The sequence below is a fragment of the Macrobrachium nipponense genome, chromosome 7 (assembly GCF_015104395.2).
Source record: "Macrobrachium nipponense isolate FS-2020 chromosome 7, ASM1510439v2, whole genome shotgun sequence".
NCBI classification, from domain to species: domain Eukaryota; kingdom Metazoa; phylum Arthropoda; class Malacostraca; order Decapoda; family Palaemonidae; genus Macrobrachium; species Macrobrachium nipponense.
In genome coordinates, this window is record NC_061109.1 from 28,765,853 (window position 1) to 28,788,559 (window position 22,707).

General features: G+C 45.9%; 1 protein-coding gene across 3 annotated transcripts in view; it reads left to right on the forward strand.

Annotated features, from left to right (window-relative positions):
- LOC135217145 (serine/threonine-protein kinase STK11-like) overlaps window positions 1–22,707 on the forward strand; it is an 85,242-nt gene that overhangs the window by 26,039 nt on the left and 36,496 nt on the right. For all 3 annotated transcript variants that reach the window (XM_064252853.1, XM_064252856.1, XM_064252855.1), the window contains exon 2: window positions 19,248–19,387. In XM_064252853.1, coding sequence (XP_064108923.1) covers window positions 19,271–19,387 — 117 coding nt within the window. In that variant the 5' untranslated portion in view covers window positions 19,248–19,270. The remainder of the gene's footprint in view (window positions 1–19,247; window positions 19,388–22,707) is intronic.

The window sequence follows — 22,707 nt, forward strand, 5'->3', positions numbered from 1 at the left end:
CGGATTAGGCATTTACATGTGAAATGCGGGTTCAAGATACGAAAAACTCATGATACGAAGGCCGCCTCGGAACAGATTAATTTCGTATCGCAGGTACACTGTACCACTCATAATTATGTAATGGTCATCTGCTCAGTTCACTTGGCTCGGCTCGGCCAGACAGCTTGATCTGCCGATCGGAGTGCTCGGCTCTAACAAACAAACTTTCCGCTCTTGATCGGTGCGGCTTCTTGTCATGACATAGCACCCTCCCTTCCCATGTTGCAGCGAGTTTTCATGGGGTCATCTTTGTCATCTGACGCCTCCTAACCTCCCTCTTCATAGGTTTCCACTTCCTAACAAGAGGAAGGTATTCTCCGCCCCTTAAGAAGTCCCACTCCAAGACTTCTAAGGGTCTGCACCCTTTCCATGGAGAGGAAGTAATTGGCTGTCTCGTTGGCTCACCTGCTCCTTCCGGAGCGGGAACCTGGACGCTATCCATAAATATGGTGTTTCGGGAGCCCCAGGAGTTCGAACCCAGGTTCGTTCTCCAGTCTCTGGTTCCAAGGGCAGTGCTCAATGGAAACTAGGGGGGGCTGCGTCGGGTTAGTACTCGTGTACGGGTGTGTCAACCCCCAAGGGGGGTCGTACATCCACAGTCAGTGATAGGTAGTTTTCTATCCATCACGATAGTGGCACAGGATGAGAGAAGGGACAGAGCCGCGTTGGTGGCTCAGACCCACCTATGAAAGCCAGGAATGGCTATTCTTCAGGTGCCAAGATCGATGTCGCTGTCCCTTGTGACAAGGCATCTGAAGGAGATAAGAGGAGGTCCCCTGTGTAGTCGTCTTCATGAGGTTCGATCACAGAGAAGATAGATGCGTAGCAAGACGTGGTAAGTTCTCGCCAGCTTTTACTGTATTCAACGGTCAACTTTCGCTCGCGTTTACGTGAACGAAACAGTTGTAGGAATGAATGCTTTCAGGGAAGAGTGGGCAGGAACAGTTAATCCTCTCTTTTTTTCCTTTTACTTCCTGGTTATCTAGGAATGAACAAGGAAATAAGAGGAATTCTGTGGAGTCTACTCCTCGGAAACCCGAGAGACTATGTTTTTGATTCAATCTTAGGATCTTACTGAACATAGGTCAATCCGTTCAGAATGGATAGCACCGAGAGGTTTGAACGCCTCTCCAGTGCTACTGTTTTGGGAACAACCAGTTCGGCTTGAACTAGTCGTCTTCGGTATCCTGTCATCACCATAAATTCTCCCTTTGGGAAAACTTCACCTTCACTCTCTTCATTAGAGAATGAAGGAAGTCTGCTTCCAGTCCTTAGTCTTGTCCCTTGAATGAATAAGAATTAGGCTGGAGTGCAGTTTACAAGAACCTACAAATATACTAGCATATTTCTCTCGCGACATGCTTCTGTTATCAGTTGCTTTGTCCGAGTAGTAGATGCATACCTGTAAGTTAACTCTTCTGGTATGTGACCGAGACGAATAGTTCCTTCTCTTAATTAACTTGGAACTCAGGACAGCCTTTCGGGCCTCTCAAGAGTTACCGGTTTTGACTTTGAGATAACTAGTGGTATTGTTTTCTAACAACACCACAACATTTGCATCATCACCAAACAAGAGGGTTTTCTTCCCTCCCATTTCGGTTAAAATGCAGATGCTTGAGTGTATCTTTTGTGCGCTCAATGGTTCTAGCCAAACGTGTTCCTTCATGGAATGCTCTAACAGGCAACTCAGGATGACAACAAGTGGAGAAAGTGGTGTATGGCTCTGTTTCAGTACTGCTTGCGCTACGAGATTCTTTTCGTTTTGGTATTGTTTTTCCTCTGTTGTGTATTGACTACCAATTCGAATCTTTGCCTGGCAGTCACAGACTTAGGTCCCTGGTTGGCTGAAATTTTTGCATATGTGTATGTATACCCATCTCTCCTGCACCACATTTGCCATTGCGAGAATTTTCAGACAGCTATATCTCATTCCTTAGACTCGTTATCATCTTCCTGTTTACCCCACAGTATAACAGAAGTCTGTAGCCTAGTCTTCTGCTTCATCGCACCTGCCCCATCAGCCGCTGCGATGACGCAGATTGATATTCTTCAGACAATTTTAGTTTGTCTTCTAATATACATTTCCTAATTTGTAAGGTGTTCAATTATTCTTTGTTCACCCTGCATTGAAAATGAATAACAGAAGACTTCACCTGTTCCCTGCCCAACTATCTGTGCTCCCAAAGTAAATAAAAGTTTCCTCCCTGAACCAATCCACAAGAAGCGGTTCTTCAGGTTGTACAATCCTTGTGTTTTCATGACTGAAAGACTCAGCTTTCATTGCAGGCTCCCACTTACTTGCCGAGCAGCAATGAAATAGCGGATTAACTTTTCAGTCCTCTGTAAAACAACAGGGATTAAAGCCGTCTTCACTGGTTTGTGTTATTGACAAGACTTTTCTATGATCAGAATCCTGGGAGTTTACTTCTCTCGATTCAACTGTGGAGATGCAGGTCCACATTCACCTCAGTCGTTCACTAGTAATATAGTATTGTTTCTCCTTGATTTAGATTTAACTACTGAGGAGAAACTTGTGTCTTGCCATCACAGGGATCTCAGAATGCAGTTGACTCTCGTCTAATGTGCACATGACTTGTGAGAATCATCATCTCTTCTCTTTACATTGTTGGCGAACAAGACAGATGATTTGTATGGTTGTTCTCAGCATAACCCTTCAAAAGGCAGGTGTCATGTTGTGACTACATCTATGTCAGATGCACGACAGCGCAGTCAGTCAGGATCTGCTGACGACTCCGAGTCCTTCATGATCTGCACTTTGGACTTTGTATTGGTTGATCCAAATCAGTCATTCCTTTGTCCCATTGGTGTGTTGCTGTACCCATGAAGGATTGACACCCTTCATTGAATGTCGATGCCTTTATCCACTGCAAACTGCCATTGCAGAAGTGTCCAGTGACACGTCTTTCTCCGAATCTTACGATATTGTGAGAGACTTCTCTGCAGTTGGATAGTCCAGTGGATGGGAACATTTCATCACTGAAGAATACGTCGGACCGGAAGATAGATGAGGTCTTATTGCGACCATATTTATATCTTTCTTCCTTCGAGTCTGCCCACAGGTCCTTGGAACCTCTTTTCCTTGGACCAGTGGTGGATGCTTGCAGGATGTGTTTGCTTACCTGGCTTCTTCAAGAGGACAAGTTGCATCTCGCTTATGGTGTGTAGTTCTAGAGGTAAGAAGGATGCGAGAGTGACTGGCCTCTCCACCTTCCCCTTCTCGTCCTTCTACCCCTCTTCCTTCAGGTTGAGGATAGGACTTGAACTTACACTGGCTGGTCAGGCAATTGAAGCAGTAAGCTTACACATCGAGCTTCCTTTCTGTTTTTCTTATCAGAATCATAGAAGCAATCCTGCTCCTTCCCCTAGCAAGGGGAGGAAGGAGGCTGGCAATAATGCAAACCCTTCCCAGAACTTTACATTAATGCCTCCGACTCTAAATATTCTTCCCAGCCCTTTTTCAGATGAGTTATGATTCCTCACTCATTTCAAAAAGGCCCAGAAGTCTGACTCTTGATCATGCAGCTCCTATACTCCGATCAAATTGTCAGAGGCAGGGCACTCCTCCTCGCTCTTATGACCAGGAGGAATAGCCCAGATGTGTAGAACTCCAGTTGGTTCTAGAGGCTCACTCAGATTCCTCCCACCAATCAGTGAGTCTTCCTTATGTAAAAGACCAGGGGTTTGTATGTTGTGTAGATTGCCAGTATGTATTTGACTCCCAAGTGCCTGAGATCCCAGAGTCGTCTTTTGTCTAATGAGCGCCCAGCACCAGCCCCCTGAGTGCCCTGCTTTAGAGTGCTCAGCACCGGTTGCCAAGAGCCCAATGCCAGCTTTCAAGTACCCAACGTCTCCTCTTCAGCATCAACTTCCAGCTTCAGGATTTTCTGTGCCAGCTGTAGATGATCTGTCCTTGCCCGTCAAATGACAATTGGCCAATATTATGGACTAGCTTTAGAAAGCTGCTGTAGGCAAGTCAGTGAAGGATTTTTCTGTCTCCAGTCTCCTCTGATGAAGAGGAGTTAGACCAACAGCCTGCCCCCTAAGCGTATGCAGCTCTTCTCAGGTATTTCCTAGTGAGCTTTCCATCCTTTTTTGCTTCAGCAGTCCTGGTCTCGCCTGCCTTGACCTTTTTTCAGATCATCATCTTTTTCCTCAGGACACTGTTAAGGAAAATGCTTCAGACCTCCAGAAGAAGTCTACACAGGGCCTTCTTGCGCAGCCCTCTAAACAACCTAAAGTTGCCCTTGTTTGTCTCCAAGTCATTCTCACTGCTCCAACAGCAGCCCTTTCGTAGGAGTAAACAGAAATTTCAGGCCAGGTCCTGCTCCAAGGTATGTTTTTCAGCCTTCCTCCAAGAAGTGAAGAAATATTCTTTATATACCAGTACGAGCTAGACATCTCCATTTTTGGGAGAAGTGAAGTTTCAGAGGAGTGGAACAGTGGACAGTCAAGGTCCTGAAGGAGAGCTACCCCATCCCTTTCAGGGAGAAACCCCCTTAAGTCGCTATGCCCATTGTATTGATGGGGGGTATTTGAAAGGCTCGGAGAAGTATTCGGCTGTTTCAAAAGAGGTCTTATCCTTCCCTCAGAAGAGAGCTGTAAAGGAAGTTGAGGATTTCAGTGCATAAGATTTTTACAACTGTCTGTTTATAGTCCCCAAGTCATTGAGGGGTTGGAGACCTGTCCTCGATGTCAGCTCTCTGAATCCCTTTGTCCAGAAGACGAAGTTCAAGATGGAGACGAATCAGTCAGTACTGTCATCCATTCACCAGGGCGATTAGATGATTACCCTCAATATGCAGGAGACATACTTCCATGTCCCCATCTATCGCTACTTCAGGAAGTACCTCAGGTTTGTCTTCCAGGACAGAATTTTTTTCAAGAGTTTTTTTCACGAAATGGCTTCACCTTCTCGGCATAAACGTTTGCCTTTATCTAGATGACTGGCTTCTCCAATCCCTTGTAAAGAAGTGCATGAAGGACCTACAGAAGACCCTTCTCCTTGCTCAAGAGCTGGGAATACTCAGCAACCTACAGAAGTCCCAGCTGAAGCCCTTTTTAAGCATAGAAGTCTATATCTGTCTTCAAACCAGGTTCTCAGTAACCTGTCTCTTGGAATCTTGACATGGTATTGAAGTGGCTAAGTAGCCCTTCTTTCCACGTTGGTTGGGGATCTAACCCAAAAGACTCTCTTCCTTGTCGCTTTGGCTATTGCCAAGTGTGTCAGTGAACTTCAGGCCATTGATAAGAGGATAGGATTCTCTCTCAAGGAGACGCAGTCTGCTCTTTTACTCTCGGTTTCCTGGCCGAGAACAAGTTACCATCAAAGCCCTGGCCCTGTTCTTTCACTATTAAGAGTCTGATGGAAATCCTTGGCCTGCAAGAAGTGGAAAGATTCCTTTGCCCCGCTAGAACCTTAGTGTATTATGTACCTGGACAGGACCAAGAATATCAGAGGACATCGGCGGGGCTAGTCACCTACACAAAAACAATAGAAGTGCTACAGCAATTTTTTTAAATTAGGCTACCGCACGAATGGAAACTAGTACTATAGCTATATAATTACTTTGTAAGAATACATAAATGAAGCTTGATTTTATTATTAAAATAACATTTTTCATGGTAGGCAAGCTTACATGTAGCATTAAACCATGGCATATCTTCAAGATGAAACTTTGGGATTTTAGAAGGAATTCTTCTCACGATAATAGTGTTAAGATGATTGTTTAAACACTTTGATATTCAGACTCCTGTAAATATTGCCCCACCTGAGCGCAAAAAGATCATGGTAAATAACATCCCAGTTGATCTTGGATTTCAAGTGTTCCTTTCTTGAAAAGTTAACATCCATACCCAAAGTAACCTTAATCAAACTATGATCTGAAGAGCCCATTGGCTAACTTACTCAAAAAGATACAGTCCTTGTAATATCTGTGAAGACAAGGTCAAGATAGTTACCAGATTGCTGCATGGGATCATTTATTAACTGGTCACAGCCAGAAATAGTAGAAAAGTCTAAAGCAGCAACACCATTGATATCTGTGGCAGTAACTTAGGGCAGTCATTTAGTGTGATGATCCTTGTAATCACAAATAAAGATAATAAAAAAAAGTCTTGTAGCTGGCTTTATAAACTGATGCCATTTTGGTAACAACATCCATAAATAGTCATCCAAATCTGGGCTCCTGTAGCTAGCAAAGATTTAGACTTATTACTCTTCCACAGACTTTAACCATAGTGATTTCAGTGAATAAGTGAAAGGGCAGTGAATGAAGTTGGGGTTACGGTCCGAGTGAAGCCACTTTATTTTTATTTTCCAGGTAGTCCCTTAGTTTTCAAGTATAGTAATTAATGTTCAGATGATGCTCTAAGTAGCCAAGAATGGTTAGAAAAAAGAGAGAGAGAGAGAGAGATATTTGCAAATCAAGGTTTTTATCTATGAGATAAATGTTGAAACTTTGAAACATCTTTGTGAATTTTTAGGTTCTAAGGAAAAAGGTTTAATACATGTATTGGTAGCAGGGTTGTTTTGATTTAAATCAGGTTGATTTTAATTATTTAAATTGAAATTTAAATCAAAAGATTTTTTAAATCCATGATATAAATCATACTACTATCATGATATGAAAATTTAGAATAGGAAAAATATTCAATAAGCAAACATTTAATTTCAATAGCCAGTTCAATAGAGTTTGTTCCTACACCATATACATACCTGGAGTCCTTTGCTTAGGATAGATTGCAGCTCAGCTGAAACTACTGGCTAATACATTCTTTTATATACTAAGGTAGTTAATTGCCCGGTGGTGGGGAAACACTGCCTCCCCACCAGCTCACTGAGTCGTCACTTTGATTACAGCCGGCAGTGAGGAAAGACCTCTCTTTCGCTCTTGCTGTCTTGTTGAAATTATTCATAACATTCTTTTTCTCTTTCTAGATAGATGTGAGTATGTCTGACAAAATGGTTATGCTTTCCTGCCCTGGTGTCCCTTTGTCCTTCTTACAGGGGGCATTCCTGTACATCGGAATCTCCCTGTGAGGAGTGTCATACCTGGCCGCCTGCCCAGTGGGTTGAGTATTGCCGGCGGCGAAGTAAGAAGAAAGGGATTCTTTGCCTTCAAGTTCTTCCTCGAAGACCAAACGACCCAGGCCTTCTGCTTCCTCGTTGGGGACTCGTCCTTTGGGACCTTAAGCGTTTCACTCCTTCACTCCTCCAGGAGTGAGGCGCATAAGAGCGATGATTCAACTCCTGGCCAGCCTTTGAAAGTGCGAGACCTGCCCGTTTCCCCTAGTGAAATGGGAAGGCCTGGCCCTTCTCAGGATGAGCCTTGTTTTTCAGTGCATGTTGACGACGCCCTTCGTGTTTTATGGCCTTCGTTGGGACTTCCTGGTCTGCCGTTGAAGGAGAGACTTTTGTCGGCACTCTCCTCCGGTGCTGTTAAGGAAGACGCCCTTCCTTCTGCAGCGCAGCCCCCAGAGCCCTCCCCTGTGGAGGCTCTTTTCGATGGTGACTAGGTCCATCCTCCTGTCTATTTGCCTTCGAGGATGCAGGCCCTGGAGCTTTGCCTTGTCCCTGGACGAGGTCCTCGGACTTCTCCTGACACGCCTTCTTCGAGAGCCAGCAGTGACTCTCAGAGAAGTAGTAAAGACTCCTCTCAGAGACGTGCTGATGCGCACTCTTTTTCGAGACCTGCCAGACCTTCATGCGTAAGCTCCTCATCTTTGTGCGATGCTATGGCATGCACAAAGGAGCCTCTGTTGGATTTACCCTCCTCCTCAATGGGCGATGCTACGGCATGGGCATAGGAGGCTTCGCTAATTGCACACTCCCCTGCAGTGCATGATGCTTCGGCATGCGCACAGGAGCCTTCATTGGAGAGAGGTTGCAGAGACACTGTCTCTCCCTCTCGGGGACAACGCGCCAATGCGCATCCCCCTTCTACACCTGTGTGTGCGGCAATACAGCGAGATCACCTTCCTGATGCGCGCCATTCATTTGCGCACCTTGTTACTCCTGTACAGGGCGCTCCGACAGCATGTGTGATTATGCATGCTTCCTCTAGATAGCGCTCACCTGTAACGGGTGTTCCCCAAGGTGCTGCTTCAGCAAAAGCATAAGCGGTCACCGATACGCACCAGTGCCTGTGCGCGCCAACGTGCGTCACCAGAGCGTTTTTCTAAATAATCCTGCAGGCGCTTTCAGTCTCCAGTATCACACCCCAGACGCTCTTCTTCAGAACGCTCTTATGCTTCGACACACACTACAAGACACCCATTTTCACCTGTGGAGCATCAATGCTCTCCAGCGCGTTCTAACGAGCGCATCTCTAGGCATTCTCCTGCACACCAATATGCGCGCCATTGGCCTACACGGGCTTATGTGCGTTTAGAATCTGTGAGCGCGCCCGCACCGACATGTGCTCTTGCTCCTGCAGATACAAATGCATCTGTAGAACCTTTTTCCTCTGTCTTTTTCAATGTTTTGACACAAAAAACGGAAATTTCTCAGTCAGACTACCGTTTTCGCAACTTCCATCATCTGCTCCTCCTCCGGAGGTCCCATCTCCACCTTGGAATCCTCGTAAAGCTGAAACCCAGCCTTCCAGAAGGCAGCCATGTAGGCTTTCGCCGTTAATCAGAGGTCGTTGTTCCCTGACTCTTCCTTGAGAACGGGTCCCTTCTCCTTCAAATAACCTTCCATCCCCCGTCCTATTCCTTTTGGGAAGTTGGGAGTACAGTTAAGGGGGTTTACCATCCCTAAGCTTCCTCGAGTGCTTAATGCCAGGTGAGAGGTGCTCTGGAAGCAAAGACATCCCGTGACTCCTTCTTACGAGTCCAGACCTCCAACCTCTCGAGGTTCTCGATCTCTGAGGACTCGTTCCATTGTAGAGAAGTATCATATCTCGCCCATCAAATTCGAACCCAGCCGAGATCCTTCTGACAGGGCTCCCACAGTGCTTTTGGAGAGGGCTCCATCTCCCCTCTCTCCTCCAGCTTCGCCAGAAGCAGGCAGGCGTCCTCCAACTCCACCTTCCCCCTTCTCACAAGGGGCTGTCTGACAGGGGTATAAGAACCTTTGGAAGGCAGCGAAGAATTGCCCTCGTGATTCTGAGCCTCCAAGGGCTCCTGTGGCTCTGGGGGCCTCAGCTCCCAGACCTTCTGCTGCCCCTCATGAACAACTAGAGACTTGGCCTTCTTCAAGACTGGACCCCTCTCATTCATGCCCGGGTGCGTCAATGCAGAGGGAGGATGATTTTCACGATTCAACCGACGATTCAGCTGGCTACCTTCTGGAACCAGCTTCTCCTGCTGTTCCGGAAGATGCAGCAGCCGAAACCACCTTCCGTGAGATCATCGGTCTCATCCCAGGAGATGTTGCAGCTCGAACAAACCTTGATGGCAGTGTTGCAAGCAGGTTCATGGTTGGACTTTTGGGGCGTCACGGTGGGCCTTCTTGACACCTCTGAGACTCCACAGCAGCCTGACAAGCAAGCGGACATGGCCTATCAGCTCCATGACCTTGATTTATCGGGAGATAAGGCTATGAAGTTCTTAGTCCACCAGCTTGCCAACCTTTGGGCCAACCTGGTGCTGAAATGCAGGGACGCCGTCTCATCAAAGCTTGATCGAGACAGGATTCTGGCATTTTGTCACGATCCGAGGATCATGGTGAACCACAAGAAGCCCTCTCTAGAGCCCTCTCAACGACTGGTGTATCTCGGTATGTTCCTTGACACCGTTGCAGGGAAAGCCTTTCCGACACCGGAAAGACTAGAACTCTTCTAAAGTGTCGCTTTGCCCTTCCTTCAACAGTCCCAGCTGCCAGCACATCAGTGGCAACAGTTGCTGGGACATCTGGCCTCGCTCGAACGCCTTGTTCCAAAAGGTTGGATGCACCTTCGATCTTTTCAGTGGGGTCTGAGGAATCGTTGGTTGCAGAATCTGGATTCTCCTCACGATCACGATCTAGTCCCAGTGGAGGAGAACATATGCTCTGATCTCGAGTGATGGTTGGACAACCCGAACCTGTTGAGGGGCTCCCCTCTCTAATCTTGTCCACCCGATCTGCTCAAGTTCACGACGCATCCAAGGAAGGATGGGGCGTGTACCTACTGCAACACCTGGCTTTGAGCCTATGGTCCGACCAGGAACGTCGGGGTCATATGAATGTGATGGAACTTCGAGCTGCCTTCCTGGCACTCCAGCACTTCAGCTCTCTTCTGACAGGTCACTCGGTGGCGCCGATGAGTGACAGCACTGCCGTAGTGGCTTACGTGAACCGTCAAGGCGGTACTGTGTCTCTGCAGCTATGCCAACTAGCAGTGCAAATTCACAAATGGGCAGCTCTCAACTCGGTAGAGTTGACAGATCGGTTCATTCCAGGCAAACAACATCATGGGCGGACAGTCTAAGCAGGAGGACACAGATCATTGGCTCCAAATGGTCTTTGGCTCCTTGGATAGCGAACAAAGTGTTGACTTTGTGGGGTTCCCCAATGATAGACCTTTTCGCTATCTCTCTAAATTGGGAGCTGCCGATATACTGCTCTCCAGTTCCAGATCCGGCGGTGGCATTCAAGGACGCATTCCAGCACCCCTGGGACGGCCTCGATGTCTATGCTTTTCGACCATTTTGCCTGATCAGGCAGGTGTTGAATCGAGGGCGATCCACACCTCTCTCCATGATGCTAGTAGCGCCGAAATGGCCCCACGTAGAATGGTACCCGGACCTTCTACTACTGCTGGTAGAGACTCCGAGAGTGCTTCCACCACTCCCCGACCTATGCCAACCACATACGAGGATCTTCCACAATGCGGTAAGCTTCTTACATCTTCATGCGGGGAGGTTATCCAGCAGCTCCTCACACCGAAAGGCTTTTCGTGAGAGGCTGTGACATCAACGTCAGGATACCTCAGGAAGTCCTCAACGCCTGACTACCAGACCAAGTGGGCCATTTTCTGTGGTTGGTGTCATCAGAGAAGCTGTTCTCTCAAAGCCTCTATCCCCTTGATTGCTGACTTCTTACCACTCTCCGGAGAGAGACTCCTTTTGTTCTCGACAGTGAAAGGTTATCGCTTGGCCTTGAGCCAAGTCCTCAGACTGAAGGGAATTGATCTCTCCTCCTCAGAGGAACTCTATTCTCATATGAAGCTTTAAACAGGGTTGCACTCCAGTATTGGCAAAGGCTCATCCCTGGGACATCGTTGCTTTCCTCAGGTCTTTGAAGAGAGCTCCTTATGAACCATTGTCCCTGGCGTCTGATAGGGATCTCACCCTGAAAACAGTTTTTCTTCTCGTCCTTGCTTCCTCCAAGCGAGTTAGCGAGCTTCATAGCCTAGCCTATGCTGTCGCTCATACTGAGCGCTGGACCAATGCCTGCTTCAGCTTCATCTCTGAGTTTGTTGCGAAAATCTGGAATCTGGTCCAGGTTGATTCTCAGTTCTCTTCCAGAGTTGGAGGCGTCCAAAATGGCGGTGATTTGGAAGCCGCTTGGGCTAGGGGGTACCCCGTCCTTGGGGAGGATACTAGCGCATTTTGTGGAGGCTCGCACCCCCCCTTCCCGGTCCAGCCAGGCCATACCCCCTCCTCCCGGCCTCATCTCCGCAGGTGGGAGCAGTCGGCCATCTTGTATTGCTCCGCCGGTGTGTCTCTGTCCCTTTGTATCGGAGTGACGCTGCGGCGTCAACCCCGTTGATGACGTCACAGGGTCCATCTTCGTTTATTCCTCTGCCAGTGGCGTCTCTTTCCCCCTCGCACAGAGGGGGAAGCCGTGACGTCACTCTCATCGATGACGTATCTCCCAGTTGCCTTCTCCGATCCGCCCCACTTATCTGCGACGTCATCACTGCCGCCCAGTTTGAAATATCTCCCTTCCTTGTCTTCGGAGCCTTCTCTGGCACATCAGTCCAAGTTCATATGCCAGGCAGTGCTTCAGAGGCTGGACTCTATATTGCATGTGAAGTTGGCTGCCTTATCAGTTAGGAGGACTGGTAGGAAACGCGTTGCTTCGTCCCCGCCTTCTGAGAAGAGTGCGCATAAGAAGCTAGTGCTGTCTTCCTCTCTCCCTCTTCCCCCTCTACGCCTTGTTGGCGTATTAAGCATTGGAAGGCTAAGGACTTTGCCCTTCCTTCGCCGTTGAGGGAGGAACAGTGCAGACAAGTTCCCGAGAGTGCTGTGGTTTCGAGCTGTGTTAGTGAATTGTGTTCTGCAGGGGTTGCTTCGCCGCCGAATCTCGTATGTGCAACCCCCTCCCCCTTCTGTCCTTGCACATTGCGAGCGTGTTACAACCTCCCCTGTCCGTGCACGTGATGGTAGTGCCCCTTCTTCTCCAAGGCCTATTTGTCACCGTTAAGATCTGAAGGCGCCTGTCAAGAGGTCGAAGGTAGTGAGCACGGAGGTGGTGCAGCTGGAGTGTTTGCCTGCCTCTCTAACTGGTTCCAAGACTTCCACTATAAGGGATTCTTCGTCAATCTCGAGTGCTCGAGTTTCCCCCCATCTCATGTACGTACAGCCGCCACGACCGTGTCTGTTCATGAACGTCAGGAGTCACCTGTTGAGGTAAGTGATGTGCCTAGTGTTACAGTGGGTCCGTCTCGGAGGCTGACGCTTGGACCCAGCCCAGATAGGTTAGTAGGGGTTACAGACTGTTTGGCTACTAACCCTTCTGTGAATTTTGGTGAAGAAGGCACGTTACAAGAGCCTACACATCCTTCTCGTCTTTGGTCGCCGGTGCCAGAGCAGGAGGGGGACACGCGTGAGTTTCTGTCTTCCTTTTCGAAAGTTGTTGATCTCATTCGTGGTTTCAACAATTTAGCCAGCCTAGTAGAGGTTTGTCTGCTCTTTCCAATGGTTGCCTTCAGAATTTTCGTACCTAAAAAACTCAGAGATACATGGAAATATGTTGGTAAAAATAACCTGATCATTATTTATGATAATTATTAACATTAACAATTTGTCGTAAATTTTATTTGAATAGCTATCCTAATAGAGTTTTGCCTGTTCTTTCCAATGGTGTCTTCAGAATTTTCACACATAAATAATATAAAGAAATTAACAAATCTGATAAAAAAAATCTGTTTGTTCATGAAACTTACCTGTCAGATATATATATAGCTGTATTTACTGAAGTCCGACAGAATTTCAAAAACTTCCGGCACACGCTGTGGTCGGCCAGGTGGTTAGTACCCATTCCCGCCGCTGGGAGGCGGGTATCAGGAACCATTCCCATTTTCTATTCATAATTTTTCTGTCGCCGGTGCTGGAAACACCTGTTTTCAGTACCTCCGTCTTAGGATTTTGGAAACTTCATTGCCGCTAAGTATCCTAATTGTCTTTTAATTTATTTACTTGGATTTGTGGCTAGGCATACGCTATCTTAAATTGATTTGAATTTGATTCATTTTTGCATAAGATATCTGAATCTAGTTAGGCTAGTTTCAGAGGGTGTTGTCTGCAAAGATAGGGTGTGGCTACCGAAAGCTTCGGTAGATCCGCACTTGGTATGCACGAGGGGTATGGGTCTTGCTTCTTTGTTGAGATTTGTCATGTAAGGAGTGTGAGACTTTGTCTAATTCCGTAAGGAAGACGTATGATTCGTATGTACGCAATTAATCAGTAAACATGTCTAATTCTGTAAGGAAGACGTATGATTCGTATGTACGCAATTAATCAGTAAACAAAAGTTTCTCTCCGAGATGTATCTCGCTCTTCCCTGAAGGCAGTTTCTCTCGCTTGTTTTGACGCCTGTCAGGAGCGTGACGCTTTTCTGCACGCTTCTTTTGACGCTCGGCTTGAACGGGACGCTCGGATGGACGCCAGGTGCGCGCGGGTGCACGCCAAGCGCATGCCAGTGGACGCCGAGCGTCCTCGCCAGTGGACGCCGAGCGCGCGCCAGCGCACGCCAGGTGTGTCTCCTGGCTGAACGTTTCTGTTGAACTCTTCAAGCTCTTGTTTACGATTTGGGCCTCAAGAATTTTTTACCTCTACCTTCGGTGATACCTTATACCTCACATGCAAAGAATGTGAAGTAAGCAGTGCTTCGGAGGAAGCTTAAAGTGAACAGACAACTTCGTCTTCGAAACCCAGCAAGACCTCGGGTTTTGTGAATTCAAGAGGTCTCTGTCAATATTATATTGCTTTTTGCAAAGGTGGATGGAGTTAAGGAAAGCTCAAGGGAAGATCTCGTTTGCTCTACCGCAGTCAAGACTTTGCGATAAGGCAGTTACGGGTTATGTAAAGGCTCGACGTCCTGCACGTCAGGACTCTCGGCAACGTTCAGTAGGATTCTTGCAAAGGCACTCATCAAAAGGACGCTCTTCAGGAAAGCGCAAGACAGGACTTCCTTTGCCATACTGCCAATAAATTTTAAGCTTTAGCACGCATTAGTTGTGATACGGGAGAGGAAGCGGGTTGGAGAGTTTCTTCCTCTTCCCAGGATAATTTTGCAAGCTTTTTAGCCCATCTGAAAGGGTTTTTCAGATGATAGATTTTGTTAGTTTCTAGTCGGGACTACGCTGCCGAATTGAACATCGTCGTTCTACCTGCCGTAAGCCCAGTCTCTTAACAGGATTCTTGCCCCTTCCTCGTTTGAGAGGGAATCGGAAAAATAAAATAAAAAGCTCGACTTCCTGGATTACGTTTTGTCAATTCAGTGACTTTCCCCCATTGACAATATACTATCGTTTTGTCAAGTAAGTGGGTATCCCCTCATTGACAAAATATCTCTTTGTCCCGTAAATGGGTTAGTTCTCATTGACAAACATCTCATTAACTTCATATTGCGTAAGCGAATAAGCTCTTATTGACAAGATTCGGAAGAGCTCTCATTCATCATTCGCAGACTTGTACAAGAAATAGACTTGTAGACTACGTCAATGAACGCTTATGTCCAATAACATAAGAAGCTTGAGCTGTCTGCTTCGATTTTCTAAGTTTTGTTCATGAAACTTGCCTGTCAGATATGTATGTAGCTGTATTTCCGAATTCAGCTATATATATGTCTGCCAGGTAAGTATGAACAAACTTTATTGTAATATACATAATATCATATTTTTGCCTTGCGTTATTTTACTAACTGGGTTGGTTGGTTCAAGTCATATATGCTGCTGTAGTACCTCTTTCGGATGGCAACCGAGAGGTCTATTGTCTATTATTTAGGACATTAATCGTTACTCCCTGCAGCCTTCCAGGAGTTTCCGATTTATCTTTTACCGTTGTATGGTAGTGTTATATGACGACACAAACGCATCTATATGTTTAGTGTTTTCTGTTTCGCTTAAATATACCAACTGAGAGTCTCTTTCTGCTCAAAAAATTAACGGACCCTAAATTTCTTCGTAGAATAGGGTAGCTGGCAACCCAGGCATAAAGTTAAGAGACGACGTTCGTAAGCTGCTGCTGTGACTGTCCTCCAGTCCAACTGAGCCAGCCAGTACCAGCTCGTGCGCTGTCATGCGCGGTAGGTTACGTCTCTCTCTCCTGCGGGATTGACTGACTAACCGTATCTCTGTGCTGGCGGTTACGTCTCTCCTGCGGGATTGACTGACTAACTGTATCTCTGTTCTACAATCACGGACTTTAGCCTAAGATTGAGGGGATTTCTTACATGAATGAATAAACATTGCATTCGTTTTGCCTTACTATGTTCAACAGAGATATCTCTTTCTCCTTTCGGTGCTCGTTACCGCACGGTATAGGACTACGAGTCTACAGCAACATTGCACTATTATATGCTCTCCTGCTTAGGTAAAGCGCAGCCTTATTAGGGAAGCAAACATACTGTGTGAGGGAATGGATGAGCTTGCTGGGGACCATTTCCTTCCTAAAGAAGTTTGTTTCTCTGAATAGACTGCAATTCTGACCTCTACTTGTTTTTCCTTCCGGGAAACTGAAATTTTATTCGAGATCTAGGAATGATTCTGAACATCTCTCAGTGCGTCAAGTATCACCTGAGGTGATAGAAAGAAGGTGCCGGACATCTGGAGAGGGTTTCAGATGTCCTGGATCATAATCTGAGAGAAGTGGGAGCAATTCGGTCGTCCCTCCAGTCCTCGAAACGAGTTTTTGGAACCAGTGGTCCATATCAACTCTGATCTTCCACAGCTCTCTCATATCTTAGGAAGTATCTTCTTTCGGTCCCTGTTCGGGTTTACGAGAAAGAGCCTATTATAACAACAGACGTAGAATGTAACAATCCTCTAGAGGTTCGTTACAGGATTGCAAAAGTCTGTACGAATCGTCTCGATCGACGGCAGCAACTACTGACTTCCGAGTGGATTCTTTCTTTAGAAGTATGTTGAGAGTTGTGGAGACTTTAGGGATGTCCTTTCATTCATCTCTATGCTATGTTGAGGACGAAGAGGCTTCTTCTTCTCTGCTCCCTTATTCTCGATCCTAGAGAGCGGTACCATTAAACGCCATCCTATGATATTAAACGGGGATGGATGTTTAGTCTCTTTTCCCCTTTTTCAAACGCTTAGAAATTGTAATAAGATGATTTATGACGTCACAGGGAGCGACAATGACGCTGATCGCCCCATGTTGGCCTTCAAGATCCTAGATTCACAGAGGTCACGTCCTTCCTAGTTCACTTTCCAAGGACCTTTTCCGAGAGAGTCGGTCTACTCTAACACGAAAGGTACCTATAACCTCTCCGCTCTGAGTCTGACCACGTTCAGACTATCGAGATGTTGACAGCATAAGATTACCGTCTTCCTTTCCGTTTGTGGAATGGGATAAGCTGGCAGTCACAACTATTAAAGAATAAGCAAATATGTTATTGATGGCCTTTGGGCTCAGAGATTTGCTTCTGTCAAACAACAAAGCCCATTCACGATCTTTGAGTTCTGTGGAATCTCGAAACTCGCTCACCATTCTACTTTTTGTCTCACCTGTTTTCTCGGAGTCAGACCACTCGTGCGAGATCAGGCGACATATAGTAGCCCTGAGTTTCTTGTTGACGAAGTCGGTTGCGTTTATACACCCCCGATGATCGTTTTTTACATGAGACCAGGTTGGACTGTCAGGCATTCGTCCTTCGGGACTGAATCGCCTTTTTGCTCCTCGCTCCTTTCTCCTGGCACCAGAAGCTCGAGTCAGGAGTTGATTTGCTAACGACGTGGGGTTGCGTTGATACCCCCCCAAGGTTTGCTTAGCTTGAATCGCCCAGGCAGTCCAGACACTCATCCTTCAGCGAAGAATAGTGCCTTATGGTCTTCAGGGTACAGCCTTGCTGTCCTTGATTCGTCTGACTGGTCTACTGGTCGGTCACCTGACTTTAGTACAGACGGACTGACTGTGCATGTCCAGATCGAAGCTTTCTATATGGAACTTAGACGTAGTCTGAAGTTCTTGATGTCAAAGCTTTCGAACCTCTCCTTTTGGTTAACTTATTGCACGTGACAAAAAGGCCTATTTTCTAACCAATTAGATCGACAAAGAGGGTTAGTGAGGTTTTAAGCCATCGTCAGAAGTTTTGGCTTTAGGGAACACAATGCGGTGTGTTCGCTAAACCTTCCGTTGTGGCCTAAGAATGGAAACCCGTCAAGTCCTTGGGCCAGGAGCTTGGAATCAAGGGATGGCAAAAGTTATTGGGCAAGAGCCAGAGAGAGTCCTGTGCCCTGTCGGGTCTCAAGTTTTAGCTACATAAAACTAAAGAAGTCGAAGTCCTTCGGACAATCTGCAGTGTTCCGAAAAAGACCAGACTTGCCCATATCAAAGAACACCCTGGCTTTAGTGTTGTGGAGTTCTTTCAAAAAGGCTCCTTCATTGTGTTTGCACAAAGATTTGATATCTTTTGATGTGAATGCTCACGAGGTGAGGGCACGGCCTCGGAAGCATTTCAACAGAGCATGGCACTCATTAACATACTGAGTACCACGTTTTAGCGAAGCAACTCTGTGTTCGCTTCACACTTCCTGCGGGATGTGAAGACGGCATATGAGATCTGCTGCTCGCTAGGGCCATACGTGTCTGCAGACACAATCTTGGGGGCAAGAAGTACCACTCATCCTATCCTGTAGAAAATGGTTAGGAAGAGCTCTTAATTTAGTTATTGAGTCGCCGCCAATGGCGACTTCTTAACTCTTAAGCCTTAGTTAAAACACCTTAACTTTGGCTAGGTTGGTCAGGTGGTGATATATATATATATATATATATATATATATATATATATATATATATATATATATATATATATATATATTTATTTATTTATTTATTTTACTCTTAGCCCTCATGGTATGGTCAATATGGTCTAGTCACATTGTGGTCACGCCCCCGTTGACAGATCATCTGGAGTGCACCAGCTTTATAGGTCTCTACCTCGCTGGCAACTCTAGTAAAGCAGAAGCAGACTTGGGTGACAGTAATCACGAAGTCAGCTATGCTAACAGGTGGAACCAAGATGTAAATCATCTGCATGCATTTGTTTCCCAAAATCCTTCTATTCTGTCCCTTCCCACCTCCAACGGTGGGATTCAGCTATATATATATATGACAGGTAAGTTTCATGAACAAAATGATATTGTTATGATACAATAAAGTTTGTTCATACTTACCTGGCAGATATATATAATAACAAGTACCCACCCACCTCCCCTCAGGGGACAGAGTGGAAATAAAAAAATTATGAATAGAAAATGGGAATGGTTCCTGATACCCGCCTCCCAGCGGCGGGAATGGGTACTAACCACCTGGCCGACCACAGCGTGTGCCGGAAGTTTTTGAAATTCTGTCGGACTTCAGAAAATACAGCTATATATATATCTGCCAGGTAAGTATGAACAAACTTTATTGTATCATAACAATATCATATTTAAATAAAAAAATATAATTTGAATAAAAAATATAATTGAAAAAGTGAACTTGACTGCCCCCAGCAACTGTAAATTTATCCCTTTATACTTGATCTAGATAGTCACAGCCAATGGCTCTAGCCACACAAGTAGGTCTTTAAATATTATTAACTAAACTGAAAATGTTTTTATTTAGATAAAAAATATAATTAGAAATTGATTTAAATCAAATAAATCTGATTTAAATGTAAAAAATCCAATTTTTAAGATAAAATTTTTTTTAATCAACATCCCTGATTGGTAGGATGTCGTTGCCCTAATATTGAAGATTTAAACATTAATTGCACTGACATAAGTAATGTAGAAGTGTTAATTGATATATTTGATCTCCAGTGATGTTTGGCATATGAAAGACAATGATGGACCAAGGCAATGATAATTTCATGTCCTTTGGTGTTGGAGATGATCCACTCGTCATCCAGAGAATTGATTCCAATGAAATTATATATTGCCCACCAAAGAGAAAGTACAAGGTAAGGTGCATTGTGATTATTGTTCTTAGTTCAAAGTTACTTATTTTCACAATTTGGCTGTTCTAATAATTGCCAAACCAAGAGAATGTGAAGGTCAAGGCTAGAGCACAACTAATATTTTAAAGTTAATATATTCAAAATGATTGTATTTTGCAGTTTCTCTAAAGATTATATATAATGGTCTTTAAATACGTAGTAATCCTGTTAAATATAGATTTTAAGTATCATTAGTTAGAGACATGACAAGCTTCCCTTGTAAGCAGAAGCATAAGTATAAGTTGTTCCTACACAATATGCAAACCATCGGCTTTCATAAGGAAAGCATCACCGCAGCTGGAAATGGCCATTTAACTTTTAAACAAGGTGGTTGGGTATTTAATTACCATTCAACTGATGGGAGTTCCGCCCACCCAAATGGTAAGCATTCACTTTGCTTGTGGCTGCTGTGCGATGTGAAATGTTTGTATCCTCTGCCCTGTCTGTCATTTTGCTCTGTTTCCCTCATCATCATTCTTGGTGGGATTGTTGCTTGTTTATTATTTTGTTGATATAATATCTTGCTGTGAATATTTGTGTGTTTGTGAAGAAGTATGCAAATCCATGAATGATTTAAGCCTGAGCTGAAGGACAGTACCCAGCCTGTCTGCCCTGGTACTGCCTCAAAACCCAGCAGTTGCTACCGCTTGTCTGTGGATGTTGACCCTCATGCCCTCTGCGCTAGTTGTAGAGGGCATGACTATGACTCTGAACCATCTATGTCTGGTGAGGGTTGTGACTGGTTGCCTGTGCAATAGGAGAAGTTCTTCCAGAGGAGGAAATACAAGAAGGCCTCCAAGGTGTTGTCCAGTGGTAACTCCCCTGATGACACCTTTGATATCCAATCCTTCTTGTTCCTTCCCCCTGTGGAACTTCCTTTGCTGTCACTCTGATGGGAGGAGTTGTCTGCAGGTTTCGATGGACAGCAATTAAAAAAGGAGTCCATAAAGTGCGCTTGCACTGACTTCATGGGTTATGGATCCTAGTATTGTGTCTCTGTCAGTAGAGGAGGTGGCTGTCCGTTCCAGTGGCACTCGTAGCCAAAGGTCACTATATGTACTCCCCTACATCTGGGAAGAGGCAAACCATAAGTTCAACGGAGGGTAATGAGGTTTGCCCATGAGCAACTGCCCCCTCAACCAAGCCTGTTGTTCGCTCCCAGGACTTTGAGGACAGCTACTGAAAACATCCAGTTGAATGTTCATGATTTTTCATCAACTGACTCAACTTCCGACTCGTGTAGGCACAGTTGGCACTCTGAAGTCGAACGTCTAGTGTCTTCTAAATGTATGAGAGAACGTAAGAACGAAGCATTACAAAAGTATTTGGTGTGTGTGGTGATCGTAAATTTTTTTTTTCTTTTTTTCCAAAGCCCAGTGGGAGCCAAGCCTTCAAAGACAGCTTGTGTAGTATGTTTTCATACATTCAACTTCCCTGTCAGATATATACTTAGCTATAGACTCCGTCGTCCCCGACAGCAATTCAAATTTCGCGGCACTCGCTAAAGGTAGGTCAGGTGATCTACCGCCCTGCTCTGGGTGGCAGGACTAGGAACCATTCCCGTTTTCTATCAGATTTTCTCTGTTGCCGGTGGTGTCAACATTGTTGTTACTACCTCCTGACTGGAATTCTTTTTTCAACGCTTTTGATCATCTTCGACTGATTTTTTGGTGACATACTTGGATCGTTGTTGGCATTCGCTATCGTGGAATTGTTTTTGGACTTGGCTTTGGATTTTTCTTGAATATGTCTGACTCAAGTGTTGGTTTCAGAGTGTGTGTGAATGAAGGCTGCAAGGTGAGGATTCCGAAGGCTTTGGTAGATCCTCACACTGAATGCCGACGATGTAGAGCTGTTGAATGTTCTTTTGATAACACATGTAATGAGTGTGAAAGGTTGAGTGCGAATGAATGGAAGACTTTAACTTCTTACTTGAAGAAGTTAGAGAGGGATAGAGAGAGGAAAGTGGCTTATAAAAGCCTTAGTAGATCTAGATCTAACGAACCCTTATCTAACGAACCCTTGTCTAGTTCTGTAGCTTCTTCTGCTCATTATGATTCTCAATCTTTATCAGGCCGATCACTGGTTGCTAATCCTACTGATTCGGCTTCTGAAATTGCAGACCTCAAGGCTTCCCTTCAAAAAATGCAAGAGAAAATGGCTGCATTAGAAGGTAAGCAAAGTGAAGGTGATATTTCCAGTGATCTAAGTGTCCCCAGTGTAGTGGAGGGGGCGTCTGGTCGTCTCTGCGACGCTCCCAGGCCTAGACCTCTTCCAAGCTCCCTGGCCCAGAGGAGAAGGAAAGTCGAAAGCCGTACGGAGGTTGTGGAGAATCCCCAACGATCAGGCGTCCCTTCGGCAGAATCTGTTACATCTCAGACTGCCAGGGATCGCTACAGAAAAAGCATCCTATGTGAGTGCTTTTCTTCATCGGGATCTACCTCACCGAAACGAAGATGGAAGGATGCGAAGCTTTCCCGTCCGTTAAAGAGGAACTGGAAAGAGCCTGAGTTGAACTCTAGCCCCGAGTGCTTTTCCGAAGAAGAAGCACCTTCGGTCATAAAGAGAGCTAGACAGGAGTTAACTCCTTTTGCTGTAAGGTAGCCCTAAGCGCCTTCCAGATCTCCCTCTCCTGCTTTTGAAGAAGAAAGGGAGTCTTCAACCAAGAAGATTTTGATGAACTTGCAAGAACAACTTGCGTCTTTGGTAGGAGTCCTTTCCAAGGAGCCTCCTCGTAGAAAGGACGACAAGCTTCCTGTCAAAAGATCAAGACTCCGATCTCCTGTCAGTTGCAACGAGCCTTCCAGGGGAGTTGTCGCACAGGCGCCCATCTCTGGGGGGAGCGAAGCACGAGGCAGGCGAGAGGTAGAAGAGGAAGAAGCTCCTGCCAGGCGCGTGGCGCCAGCCAGGCGCCAGGCACCAAGCAGGCGCCAGACAACACCTGAGAGTGAGGATTATGATGACAATGAAGTTCTCACAGGAAGGGATGAGCCAGCCAGTCGCAAAGCGCCTGATTTTATCCAAGATAATTTCAGGCGCCAAACGCCAACCAGGCGCCAGGCGCCAGCTAGGATGGAGGATTCAAACAAGTCTGAGGCTCCTGCCAGGCGAGAAGCACCTGCCAGGAGTAAGGCGCCTGCCAGGCGCGAAGAGCCTGCCAGACGCCAGGCGCCTACTATGCGTGAAGAGCCTGATAGGCGCCAGGCGCCAATTAGTCAAGATTCGCCTATGGACAGGCGTAGGGAGACAAAATCTCTTAGTCCCTCACCTGTTAGAAGTTCTTC